The following is a 14,631-nucleotide window of genomic DNA, read 5'->3' on the forward strand; positions in this document are numbered from 1 at the left end:
TGTCATATGTCACCACATAAAAAATGGCTTTGTTTTTTATTACACCGTCCCTTGTACGTAGGCAGCTTTTGGAAGATGTAAAAAGGTTGTCCGCCCGATTGCCTGCCTAAGCGGTCCACAGCCCTGCCCTGCAAACACTCAAGATGCTAATTGGAGCAATCCAACCCTGTGGTTTTGCGAGTGTGAAGGGGAATGACTAATGAAGACCTCAATGCGCACAAAAGATATGCCGATTAGGGTCAGATGACCCTTCTCTGGATACAAAATTGATGTGTATCAACTGATCCAACCTTGGTAGTTGTAGTGTTTTAAAATCAGGTGACTTTGACTCGGGTTCAAAAATATGCGATCGGGACATCCCTAGTTTGTGGAATGAACTTTTTTCTCCTTCAGGTATTACAAGTTTTTTTTTTCCAATAACCAAGTCAACAATACAGTATCAAGTTATTTATTGTGCTGTTCTTATTATGTAATGTGCGCAAATCCTTCATTCTAGAGGTTCCAGTGAGCAGTTGTCTGGCTGTACCCCCAGTGGTCCATCCAACTCTGGCGACAGCAACTCTTCCTCACCAATCAAGACCACATATCCCAACCAAAGCACCATCTCCTCAGTAAAACCTGGACCTCTTCCAGCCAACCTGGATGACCTTAAAGTAAGTGCTCCTGCTCAGACCCGTCAACATACCAAAGGCTTCGCCCCCCTGCTCACTCACACCACATCTTTTAAATTGTACAACTTACTTCCAACTATACTTTAAAACCCTAAACCCTGTGCTCTCCCACCCTCTTAAGACTAATTTCTGGTGATGGGCCTGCTACTGCTTTTTCTTTGTTATTTTTAAATGACAACTAGATATTCAATCATAAATATTTTACTTTACAAGGTTTCCGAGCTCCGGCAGCATCTTCGCATCCGTGGAATGCCTGTGTCAGGTACCAAGACGGCTCTCATCGAGCGACTCCGACCCTTCAGGGACTCCAATTCGGGCTCATCGCCTTCAGGCTCTTCCGATATCACCACAGTGACCTTCCCAGTTACGCCTTCTTACCAATCTCCGTCGTCTTCCAGCACCTTGTCCCAGGGAGGTTATTACCCCTATCCCAGCACCTCTTCCACCCCACCAATCTCACCAGCGTCCTCTGAGCATTCCCTTAGCGGCTCCCTCCCAGACAGTTTCAGCGATGTGCCCATGTCCTCTCCGCCACAGTTCGCGCTGCAAGCCTCTCCAGGACGGCTCGGAGCAGATGACACCTTGGGAGGGGTTGGATCGCGAGCGGGAGAAGGTGGAGGAATGGAAGGGATGGATACAGAAAAAGACAAAATGCTGGTAGAAAAGCAAAAGGTGATTGAAGAGCTGACATGGAAGCTACACCAGGAGCAAAGACAGGTGAGCACTGCTACACTCAACTTCAAGTACTTTTTTTAACTGCACAGGAGACAGAACATTAGTTGAGAACTGGGTTTGGTATCATAAGAAATACAAAATTGGAGCTTTTTTTTTTTCATACAGTATATGTGTATCATACTGGTGGCCCTTCACATAAACTAGTAGAGTTTGTGACCAGGGGAGGACTGGGGGGGCCGGAGTTTCCCGGGAGTTATTGAAAGACCGGCCCACTTCATGGATGGTGTTGGATGCCATCCAGCCAGAAACAAAGAGAGGTCCACTACTTATATTCAGTAACCCTGGCCAGAACTTCTTCAGAATTGTGGATTTACAGTACCACAAAAATGACAACTCTCACCCGTAACCTGATCAAATAATGCATGTAGGACTTTTAATTCAAATTTTCAAAATTTTGGTACAGTGAAAAATGCATTGTTTTGAGTATGGGAGTAGTCAGAGAGGTCCACTTCTAATATTCACCAACCTTAGCCAGTGCATATTCAGAATTGTGGATTTACAGTGCCACAAAAATGAGAACTATAGCCAGATTAAAGTCAACATTTAGGACATTTAATTCAAATTTTCTAATAAAAATGCATTTTGAGTCTGGGAGTAGTCAGAGGTCCAATTTTAATATTCACCATCCTTATCCTGAACATATTCAGATTTTTTGGATTTACAGTACCACAAAAATTAGAGCTGTAACATGATCGAAATTCACATGCAGGACTTTTAATTCATTTTCCCAAATTTTGGTACTGTAAAAATGAAGTTTTGAGTGTGGGAGTAGTCAGAGAGGTCCACTACCGTCCACCGTAACCTGATCAAATAATGCATGGAGGACTTTTAATTCAAATTTTCAAAATTTTGGTACAGTGAAAAATGCATTGTCTTGAGTATGGGAGTAGTCAGAGAGGTCTACTACTAATATTGACCAACCTTACCCAGTACATATTCAGAATAGTGGATTTACACTACCACAAAAATGAGAACTGTAACATGATCAAAATTCACATGCAGGACTTTTAATTCATTTTTCAAATTTTGGTAACGTAAAAATGCAGTTTTGAGTGTGGGAGTAGTCAGAGAGGTCCACTACTAATATTGACCAACCTTACCCAGTACATATTCAGAATTGTGGATTTACAGTGCCACAAAAATGAGAACTGTAACCAGATCAAAGTCCACATTTAGGACATTTAATTCAAATTTTCTAAATACTGGTAAAGCAAAAATGCAGTTTTGAATCTGGGAGTAATCAGTGAGGTCCACTACTAATATTCACCAACCTTAGCCTGTACATATTCAGAATTGTGGATTTACAGTACCACAAAAATCAGAACTGTAACCAGATCGAAGTCCACATTTAGGACATTTAATTCAAAATTTCTAAATACTGGTAAAGTAAAAATGTAGTTTGAGTCTCAGAGTAGTCAGAGAGGTCCACTTCTAATATTCACCATCCTTGTTCTGAACTTATTCAGAATTGTGGATTTACAGCACCACATAAATGAGAACAAAGATCAAAGTCCACATTTAGGGCTTTTAATTCAAATTTTCTAAATACTGGTAAAGTAAAAATGCAGTTTTGAGTCTCGGAGTAGTCAGAGAGGTCCACTTCTAATATTCACCATCCTTGTCCTGAACATATTCAGAATTGTGGATTTACAGTGCCACAAAAATGAGAACTGTAACCAGATCAAAGTCCACATTTGGGGCATTTAATTCGAAATTTCTAAATACTGATAAAGTAAAAATGCAGTTTTGAGACTGGGAGTAGTCAGAGAGGTCCACTACTACTATTCACCAACCTTAGCTAGCACTTATTCAGATTTTTGCATTTACACTGCAACAAAAATGAGAACTGTATCGGTATCCCCGTATGCCAGTCCGCCCTTGTTTGTGACCCCTGGTGTCCAGTATAATGTACTTGTAGTCAGTAAAATGTTCATTCCTATGCCTTTTCTTGTCAGGTTGAGGAACTAAAGATGCAGCTACACAAGAGAAAACGCTGCTATGGAGGGACACAAGGCACTATCGTCCCATCTCCGTCCCACAATCTCGCCATGCACAATCAGACTCCAGCAATGATGGGCCATCATCCCTACGAGGTGAACATCAAACAAGAGCCAATGTCACTGTCTTCAAGCTGCCCGCTCTCCTCTCCCAAACATATCAAGAGCTCTCCTGGGAACTGCATGGAGGACATGGGACACTGCAACACCATGCTCCCTAATATGGGGGGCGATTGCGGGCCACAGTGTATGAAGCCAGCCCCTTCCTCCGGCAGCCCATCCACCATGACGGCTTTCCTCAGCCCGCAGTGCTCACCGCAGGACTCGCCCATCGGGAAGCCTGCCGGAAGCCCCCAGCCGTCGTCTCCTAGCAACCCTTACATACTATCAACTCCGGTAGGGAGGGATGGCTGTGGTCCCCCCAACCACTGCAGTACCGGAGGATGCATTATGCAGGTACGATGCGTTTTGGTTGTAGCATTGATGGGTAGGACAGTGACCTGGGGCGTTCAAGGGCAACTCAACCTTTATACGGTATACTGTAGGTTTTAGGATCTTAACATGCTGACCGATGTGGCTTAGCCCAACTTGAGCTGTTGTGCAGTGTATTGTATTGTATTGTATATACATTTTTTTTTTTTTCATGAATGTCCAGTTAGAGGTTGACCGATATATCGTATTTTTTAAAAAGTGCTTCATTGTTTGAACCATAACATCACAACTTTACATACATTTACACACCTCTAACATCGATCCCGCTGTCTCACTACAGGTACATCATAAGAATGGCTCTCAGGCTGTCAACTGTTCCTACCCTGCAGACCAAAGAGGCCTTCAGGGAGTTTATTCCAATACATCTGATTATAGCCTTAATCACAATGGATCAGCCAAGCTTGGCAACCCAAATATGCAACCAAAGGTAAAGGCTGATTAGATGGATTTCTGTTCAGCTGTTGTTCTGTTGTCTATGTCATCCTAATATGCCCACAACTAAATGAAGTAAAAACTTAAACTGAACTCTGTGAAGTTGGCCCCCATCAGATGCAAATTTCCAGAAAAATATATCACTTGTTTGTACTAGGTTTGTGCTCATTTGTGCTGGAAAAAAAAATGTTGTTTGTGATGCTATTATCATTTTTGAGATATTGAAAATTATTTTAAGGTCAATCTGAGGTCACCCAGCCCCCCATTTTGTTCAAAAATGGCTAAAAATATTGTCAATCATTTGTGCTACGTTTGGGCTGTTAAAAAATTGTTTGTGCTATCATTTTTGAGATATTGAAGTATTAATTTTGATTGTTGACATCGTGCAGCCCCCCATTTATTGCAAAATGACCCGAAATGGTGCCATTCGTTTGTGCTAGGATTGTGCTGTAAAAAGGTTCGTTTGTGCTGCTATCGTTTATAGATGTTGAGGTATTAATTTCGAGTGATGACGTCAACTGCAGCACATCCGTCGCGGCTGACAAGGCCTAGTAACTCAATTACAGATGGGTGCCCCAACAACTAGCGCAAACGTAGCACAAACGAATGGCAACGCTTCGGGTCCATTTTGCAGTAAATGGGGGTCTGGGATTATGTCATCACTCGAAATTATCATCTCAAGCACCCCATTTACTGCAAAATGGACCCGAAGCGGTGCAATTTGTATGTGCTACAATATCGCGAGTTGTCTGTTATTGAGAGAGTTGCTACCCTTCGTCAGTCACGACGGAGATGCTGCGATTGACGTCATCACTCGAAATTAATATATCAATATCTATAAAACGGTTGAAGCACAACTGAAAATTTTTACAGCACAAACGAGCACAAATCTAGCACAAACAAATGGCACCAATTTGGGTCCAATCTTCAAAAAAGGGGGGGTGCAAGTGACACCATTACTCGAATATACAGCGATCCCTCGTTTTTTGCGGTTAATAGGGACCAGAACCCGCTGTAATAAGTGAAAAACTGCGAAGTAGCGCACCCCCCCCCCCCCCCCCAATTTTTTTTTTCTTTTGTGTGTGTTCAATATATTTATTTAGATTTGGCATTGGAAAGAGATACATACTGTATAAGACTTTTTTTTTTTTTTTTTTTTTACTTTTTTCCCCAAAGTATAATAAAACAAAAAAAAAAACCTTTTACGCATATATTTTATAAATTGTTCATACCACTTAGTTTTAAAGAATAATAAAGTAAAAAAGTCCATGTATTTATTAAATGCTTCATTGAGTGAGTCCACTCAAATCCGCTCAAGCTACTCACTGACACACGGAGTTGCCATAGCAACTGTTTAACAATTTAATCGATGATCGACGCATGCGGCGCTTTGAAGCTTCGGCTTCCAAGCATCTATGCTAAGATCAAATGTCTGTCAATGATCGTTAACTTTAATAAGCAACTTCATTTACTTTTTGTAATTGAAAAATATCCACGATGGACTGAGATCGCAAAGTTTGAAACGCAAAGTAGCGAAGGATTACTGCATCTCAAAAAACGATAGCAGCACAAACGGAATTTTTACAGCACAAACGTAGCACAAACGAATGACAGAATTGATCCAATGAGTCTGATGAGGGGCCAACTTCACAGAGGTCTTAAATTGTTCTGCCAAACTTTAACCTGTTAAATGGCTTTTGTCTTTTCCAAGTAAAAATCAACACCATGATTCACATTCAACATTTATGTGTTACAGCAGCTGACCCGAAGTCAGCAGATGGACGAACTTTTGGATGTCCTCATAGAAAGCGGAGGTAATGTCAACTTTATGATATATACAGAAAAAAAAAAAAAAACACATGCATTCGGTACAGTACACATGCACGAACTCATGCAATCCAATCAACCAAATATCAAAAATGTGTTAATAATGCTCAATAGTCAAGAAGGCTAGTAGTCAAAGTCTACCTAGTAAAGTGCAGAAAAATTCCACACCAATGTTTATTTGGAATATTTGGATTCGTGTCACACTTGTTTTAATATGTTCATTTGATGTGAAGCAGTTAAGCCCATGTTATTCTTCCTTAATAAATATGCGGGCCTGCTTGCGGAAAAATGCAATAACTGTAACTGCCGCCGAGCAACTGTTAGCATGTTTACGTTTGATCAATTCTCATGAAACGACGACATGGAAAATCAATTTCCTTTTGCAGTCTCGCCTAATATTGTTGTCTTGTTATTTAGAAGATAAAGGCAGAATTTCTGGTGTAGCTTTCGTGGATCTAATTAGAATATTCAGGGGAGCCCAAAGAGAAGGCTAGTGTGCGTAGCTGTTAAATATTCTTAGGAATCAAAATCTCTCGTCCTACTAATAATAGGTGGCATATATTTAGTCATACTGGCATCTCTAACGATGTTTATCCTTGTACATTGTCTGACACAGACAGACATATAGCCTACCCTGCTACTAGGCGACTGGTTTCACTGCTAGTTTCGTGGTAGTTTGATGGCCAGTTTAACACTGATCTGCATCTTTGCTTTTCTATAATTCTCGTATACAGTGATATGAAAATGTATCTGAACCTTTTGGAATTTCTCACATTTCTGCAGAAAATTAGCATCAAATGTGATCTGATCTTTGTCAAAATCACACAGATAATACAGTGTCTGCTGTAACTAAAACCACCCAAACATTTATAGGTTTTCATATTTTAATGAGGATAGCATGCAGACAATGACAGAAGGGAGAAAATAACATAAGTGTACCGTCTGCCTAAGGAGACTTAAAGAGCAAGTGAAAGCAATTTTTACCCAAAAATTTAAGTCAGGTGTGTTCCCAATCACTGATGAGTGGTTTAAAGCTGCCCTGACCACTATGAAACACACACACAGGAAGAATTGTCTTGATCAGAAGCATTGTCTGATGTGCATCATGGCTCGGTCAAAAGAGCTGTCTAAAGACCTGCAAACAAGGATTGTTCATTTGTATAAAGCTGGGAAAGAATCCATCTTTAAAACCATCTCTAAAAGTCTGGATGTTCATCCATTGACAGAGAAGTTGTCTACAAATGGCGAGAGTATGGCAGTGTTGCTTCTCTCCCAAGGAATGGCCATCTACCAAAGATGACGCCAAAAGTTCAGCGCAGAATACTCAGGGAGGTAAAAATGAACCCTAGAGTCTGCAAAAGACTTACAGAAATCACAATCAATATTAAATGTGATGGTTCACTTACTTTCCTGCCCCCCTTCTATCATTGTTTGCATGCTATCCTCATTAAAATATGAAAACCTATAAATGTTTTGGGTGGTTTTAGTAAAAGCAGACACTGTTTTTTGATCTGTGTGAGTTTGACAAAGATATAATCACATTTGATGGTGATTTTATGCAGTAATGTGAGACATTCCAAAAGGTTCAGACACTTTTTCATAGCACTAAGTGCTGCAACGACTAATCAATTAACTTGAGTAATTCCAATAGAAAAAAAGCTTCGAATTTTGCTACTTCCAGGATTTGTTTAATTAGAGTGGCATTGTAATGGTTAGTTTTTAGAGTGTTAGCATTTAATGGTCTTGATTTGGGTGGATCGACTATCCTCTATTGGTAACAGTGAATCTGACATAACTCATCTAACATGGAAGCATCCAGCTGCTCCCTGTTAAGACCAACATAAGGTAATAAGTTTTTGAGCTAATATGATTGTTTATGCATTTGTAATTTGGTTTAGTAGTATATTTAGCAGTCTTTAAAAAAAAATGTTCAGAGCATCTTAAAAAAAAAAAAAAAAAAAACATTTCATAGCATTTAAGCTAGCAGACTTTTGCTATGGAAGTTAGCAAATTGTTTTTTTGTTGTACTTCGATCCCCATTTATTATGTTTTAATATCAGTTTTTTTGATTATTAAATGCATTTATTGCTCTTGTCAAATGAAACTACATTTCTGCATATTTTGGGGGAAAAAAATTCGGAATTTTATTTTGTATTAGCATTTAATGCTCTTTTAATTAGCAAGCCTTTGCATTACCTCTCCTAAAATAAATATTGAATATTAATAGGGCTGTCAAAATTATCGTGTTAACGAGCGGTAATTAATTTTTTAAATTAATCCCGTTAAAATATTTGACGCAATTAACGCACAAATGCCCTTCTCAAACAGATTAAAATGACAGTACAGTGAAAGGTGTACTTGTGTTTTTTGGAGTTTTGCCGCCCTCTGCTGGCGTTGGGGTGCAACTGATTTTATAGGCTTAAGCACCCATGAGCATTGTTTAAGTAATTATTGACATCAACAATGGCGGGCTACTAGTTTATTTTTTTGATTGAAAATTTTTACAAATTTTATTAAAACGAAAACATGAAGAGGGTTTTTAATATAAAATTCCTATAACTTGTACTAAAATTTATCTTTTAAGAACTATAAGTCTTTCTATCCATGGATCGCTTTAACAGAACATTAATAATGATAGTGCCATCTTATTGATTTTTTGTTATAATAAAGAAATACAGTCCTTATGTACCGTATGATGAATGTATATATCCATCTTGTGTCTTATCTTTCCATTCCAACAATAATTTACAGAAAAATATGGCATATTTTATCGATGGTTTGAATTGCGATTAATTGCGATTAATTACAATAAATTTTTTAGCTGTAATTAACTCGATTAAAAAATTTAATTGTTTGACACCCCTAATTATTAATGTTCCTAATCCGATGACTTGATTATTCAAAGTAATTGATAGATTAATCGATAGCTGCAGCCCAGCTGCTGATTTGGCTCAGATCGCCCCAAATAGTCCTGAACTGACTTTTTTTAATCACGCGAAACAAAGCACTCAAAAAAACCTGTCAAGTGAGGACACATGCTAATTGTTTGTACCTAGACTTTTCTACATTTTGGTAAGAAAAGCATCAACCTGATACGATACTCCCTCATCTTCTCTTTCTCTTCAAGAGATGCCAGCTAACGCCAGAGAAGAGAGGGAGAGGTCCTCTGTAACCAAAGTCTTGCCTCACATTACTGTGTTCCCAGGGTACCCCAGCCTACTCGTCCCAAGGCTCCACCGCCACTACGAGCACCAATCGCCCACACAGCTTCATTACGACCATCTGGAGACTCTGCTGGGCCCAATGAGCAGGGGAGGCGAGACAACCTCTCTTAAGATGACCACCGACGACGGGCGCCAAGAAGATGAAGGAAACGGCGACGGATACAACAGCCCCCACCACCAGTGCCATCCTCATCATTCCCAACAGGACAAAGTCGGGGCCAACATCACGCCTCTTTCCCCGCTGAACAAAGTGTCTTCTGTCCCTGAGGTTCAGGGGATGGTTAGCATGGCTTTCAGTGAAACCCCATGGGAGACGATGGAGTGGCTGGACCTGACGCCACCCACCTCCACCGCCGCCTTCAATGTTCCGACACCGATTGTGCCCAGCATTTTCAATGCAGAGTTCTTAGATGTCAACGACATAAACTTAAACTCTTCGATGGACCTTCATCTGGAGCACTGGTGAAAACAAATCTGTTACCAAGCTAATATGGAGGATGTATTTCATTCTGTCAGTTTTGGTCCTCCACAAGCTAAAGTCAAGACACCAGCTTTTAACAAACTGCACGGATCACATGCGTTAACCAATGAATTTTCAGAGAAAATAACTCAGAAAAGCCAACCCCCAGCATTCATAATACCCATTTATTAAATATTGAAAGGTACAGCATCACTATTTTGTGTTAATAACTATCTTTGAATGTAAATATGAACAAAACTCACTGTGCACCTTTAGTTTAATTGAGTTGAACAGTATTTGATACACTTTGCGTGATCATATAAAAGGCAATGGAGGCTAAAAGGTCTATGAAGCCATTTTCATGTTTTTGTGGAGGAGGAAAAAGAGGACCAAGATGATTGATATTTTTTTGCCCAGCAACCATGACTGAAAAAAAAGATTAAATTGAATACCAATCTCATACACAAGAAAAACAAATCAGTAAAAATCCCAATTGTGAAAGATGAGTGGATTGACTTATTTTGGGCTTTACAAAAACCTCTAAATGGGGTTTTGCAGACTTTTAAAAAATATATATATATACAGTGCCCTCCATAATTATTGGCACCCCTGAAAAAGATGTGTTTTTTAGCTTCTAATCTATATATATATATATATATATATATATATACATATATATATTAATACAAATAATATGGGACCTTAATGGAAAAAAGAGAAAAATCCAACTTTTAATACAAAACCCAACCCTCACACAAAAATACACACGGTCCCAGGCTTCAACTGGGACCGTGTGCTTTGGTCAGATGAGACCAAGTTTGAGCTTTTTGGCAACAAACACTCTAAGTGGGTCTGGCGTGCCACGAAAGATGCGCATGCTGAAAAGCACCTCATACCCACTGTGAAGTATGGGGGTGGGTCAGTGATGCTGTGGGGCTGTTTCGCTTCCAAAGGCCCTGGGAACCTTGTTAGGGTGCATGGCATCATGAATGCTTTGAAATATCAGGACATTTTAAATCAAAATCTGTTGCCCTCTGTCCGAAAGCTGAAGATGGGTCATCACTGGGTCTTTCAGCAAGACAATGACCCTAAACATATGGCCAAATCTACACAGAAATGGTTCACCAGACACAAAATCAAGCTCCTCCCATGGCCATCTCAGTCCCCAGACCGTGTTTTGTTGGCAAAAGGGGGTTGTACAAAGTATTAACACCAGGGGTGCTAATAATTGTGACACACATTATTTGATGTCAAATATTTTTTTCTTTATGTGGGATTTTTTCCTCACTGAATGAATGCACTTGTATTGAAGGTTGGATTTTTCTCTTTTTTTCCATTAAGGTCCCATACTATTTGAATAAAAAAATATATACTGTATATTAGAAGCTAAAAAACACATCTTTTTCAGGGGTGCCAATAATTATGGATGGCACTGTATATAAATATCCATGAGTATTGAATCCTGGAACTCTTAAATTTTTTCCATTCCCGTAATTTTCACGCTATAAGGCCCACCTGACTATAAGCCCTTCAAATTTGGCATGAAAACGACATTTGTTCATAGATAAGCCGCACTGGACTGTAAGCCGCAGCTATCCTCAATGTATTATGGGATATTTACAGCAAAAGATATTAACCGGTAACATTTTATGTGACAGCGGCAGCATACGACTGTCATAAGACCAAATGAACCATCATGAACCACCATTCATTGGTTCAAGAAGCTTCATTTGGCCATCACTGCTCCCTTGGGGGAGACAGTCAATCTCTGCTGCCACCTGATGCACCAACCGAAACTCGGCGTTAGAACGCAGCGCGTGTTTGAGTTTAACACAGTGAAAGCTAACTCAACGTTCTGCCTGGGTCGGCCCCCTACGGGGAGGTGTGGCGCAATGTCTGTAGGAGCTGTCTCGTCAACTGATAGTGAAGTCTATGGATGTACATTAGACGTGCTGAGATCCACATTGTAATATATACTTAATGTACAATTCCGAGCAGTTCTTGAACGCAAAACATACAATTACCTCGCTCACCCGCACGCGACCAACAACTTTCCTTGTGACGCACACATGATGGCAGTCATGGATAAGTTTTTAAAAAGGACAACTTGGAAAACCCAAATTGAGCCCTGGTCTAGATGAAGACAGAGCTCAAAAGCAAGGCAATCCAGTGAAAGCTACGCTTAATTCGGATTTACTTTCACCGGGAATTAGACGAAACCTACTCCACGATGTTTCACGTTTCATCAAATGTCACACTGAGAAAGTATAAAAATTGAAAAATTATATTATAATGAAATTAGGGCTGTCAAATTTATCGCGTGATTAATTTTTAAAATTAATCACGTTAAAATATTTGACGCAATTAACGCATGGACGGAATGACCCGTTCACGCGTTGCCTCAGACAGTCTACAATGACGCCGTTTTAACACATTGAGCGCAAAAAGGCAGAGAAATGCGAGTGGACAGAGGCGCTCATTGGACTGCGCCTTTTATTGGAAGCTTTGACAGCCACAACCAATAGTCATGGTTGCCCAACTTCCCATCGTGCATTTGGGCGGAGCAAGAGACAGTCTTTTTCTTAACACGCTTAATTGACCACAACACAGAACATACTGAATACCATTTGCAGCCACCACTGACAGTCATGGTTACTCAACTTTCCGTCGTGCATTTGGGCAGAGCAGGTGAGGATCTATTTCTTTACACGCCTAATTGAACACGACGCGGAACATACTGTATATCATTTGGAGCCACCACTGACAGTCATGGTTGCCCAACTTCCCATCATGCATTTGGGCGGAGCATGAGACAATCTTTTTCTTAATACGCCTAATCGAACACAACGCAGAACATACTGTATACCATTTGCAGCCACCACTGACAGTCATGGTTGCCCAACTTCCCATCATGCATTTGGGCGGAGCATGAGACAATTTTTTTCTTAATACGCCTAATCGAACACAACGCAGAACATACTGTATACCATTTGCAGCCACCACTGACAGTCATGGTTGCCCAACTTCCCATCATGCATTTGGGCGGAACAGTTAAGTCGCTACAGTACAGTATCATTTAGTGAAAGCACAACAAAAATAATGGGCCTATCTCTTAAAAAAAATAATGTTCACAAAAAGAAAAGCGCTCAATGCAAAGAGAACTGGCATTCCCAATCAAATAGCTATGCAAAATACACATAAATGTTAATGCCATCTTGTGGATTTATTGTTATAATAAACAAATACAGTACGTATGTACAGTATGTTGAATGTTTATGTCCGTCTTGTGTCTTATCTTTCCATTCCATCAACAATTTACAGAAAAATGTGGCATATTTTAGAGATGGTTTGAATTGTGATTAATTACGATTAATTAATTTTTAAGCTGTGATTAACTCGATTAAAAATTTTAATCGTTTGACAGCCCTAAATTAAATACGCTGTACAGAAAGTCATTTTTAGTTTGTGGTGTGCCTCAAGATTTTTTCCAATGTAAAAATGTGCCGTGACTCAGAAAAGGTTGGAAAACACTGGCCTATTTGAAAACGGTTTTCATATCTAGGGTCTACTGCATTATAAGGCGCAATAGTAGTAGTTGTTGGGGTTGCATTATCCACTAGATGAAACTGCGTTAAAGAAAATGTCATGCCATGATTAACTAATATTGATCCATATATAAGGCAAAGGCGCACTATCGGCTTTTGAGAAAATTTAAAGCTTTTAGGTGCACTTTATAGTGCGGAAAATACGGTAATCTCCATTTTTCTAACAAATAATGTCTGAAAATGTCCACCCCTTAAAACTCCAGGCAAGTCAGTTATTTATTTGCTATTACAACATTTGTACTTTTACATGTATTTCTACTGACATTCCTTTCTATATAGAATGCCGCTTGTATAGAAACTCCAGTGCTTGGACCACAGATGTTTGTCTTTGAAAATGTGTTGCAAGCTGAAAACACTTCCAAATGAATCCATTTTCTTAAAACGTGTGCCTCATGAATTGTCCAGTACTAGCACTTGTGAGAAATAAATGTAATATATGTGTACCTGTATACAGAATTCAATGTAAATACTGCCTTTTAACTCACCACAGCTGGCCTTCCTAAAAGTAGCTGCCCCAATTAGATGTTTCACTTTGTTGCACATGTAAGTACTACTTTTTGACAGCTCTCTACTTTGTTGTGGGGAGGTTATCATGCGAGATGCAACTAGTTAGTGTCAGACAACTATTGCTTTGTACCCACAATAAAATCAGTGACACTCAACATTTTTGGCTTGTATTTCATGTTTGCTTGCTTCATCGGCAGGCAGCAACCACTTGGTAAATCCATTTGCAACCTCATTTACATACTTTTTATCGCATATTAACTTTGCAATTTTTTTTTTTTTTTTTGAAAGGCGTTTGGCCACACAACCAAAACTGCTTGACAGAACGTCACTGTTCAAATATCAAAATGACCGGAATTTTCGCTCGAAGCAGGGAATTTTTCGAACGACCCCCCAAAGATTTTTTTTGAAAAAAATATTTTTCAAAACGCTACTTTTCCTACAATTATTGACCAAATTGCATAAATTACACATTAAAAAAATTAAGGGGCAAAAAAGTTGTATACAGAATTTACATTCCCCCCCAAAATTTGCTAAAAACTGCCCCATTCATTTCTAATGGGATGCCATTGACAGCCATGTATGCCCAAATTTCCAATTCATTTTCAATGGCAGGAAAACATAGGTTCTTGTGATTTTTTACCATTTACCATTGCAGCCCACTGACATTTTGTGGCATGATTT

The 14,631-nt window shown here is 39.5% G+C and overlaps 1 protein-coding gene across 5 annotated transcripts in view; it reads left to right on the forward strand.

Annotated features, from left to right (window-relative positions):
- Positions 1-14,091, forward strand: part of myocd (myocardin) — a 49,061-nt gene extending 34,970 nt beyond the window's left edge. For 4 of the 5 annotated variants that reach the window (XM_057825791.1, XM_057825792.1, XM_057825795.1 and 1 more), the window contains 6 exons: positions 497-653; positions 885-1,388; positions 3,362-3,859; positions 4,176-4,322; positions 6,084-6,141; positions 9,282-14,091. In XM_057825791.1, the coding sequence (XP_057681774.1) occupies positions 497-653; positions 885-1,388; positions 3,362-3,859; positions 4,176-4,322; positions 6,084-6,141; positions 9,282-9,844 (1,927 nt within the window). In that variant the 3' untranslated portion in view covers positions 9,845-14,091. The remainder of the gene's footprint in view (positions 1-496; positions 654-884; positions 1,389-3,361; positions 3,860-4,175; positions 4,323-6,083; positions 6,142-9,281) is intronic. The other variant, XM_057825794.1, reaches the window with a different exon arrangement.
- The last annotated feature ends 540 nt before the right edge of the window (positions 14,092-14,631 follow it).

The sequence above is a fragment of the Corythoichthys intestinalis genome, chromosome 21, assembly GCF_030265065.1.
Source record: "Corythoichthys intestinalis isolate RoL2023-P3 chromosome 21, ASM3026506v1, whole genome shotgun sequence".
Taxonomy (NCBI): Eukaryota; Metazoa; Chordata; class Actinopteri; order Syngnathiformes; family Syngnathidae; genus Corythoichthys; species Corythoichthys intestinalis.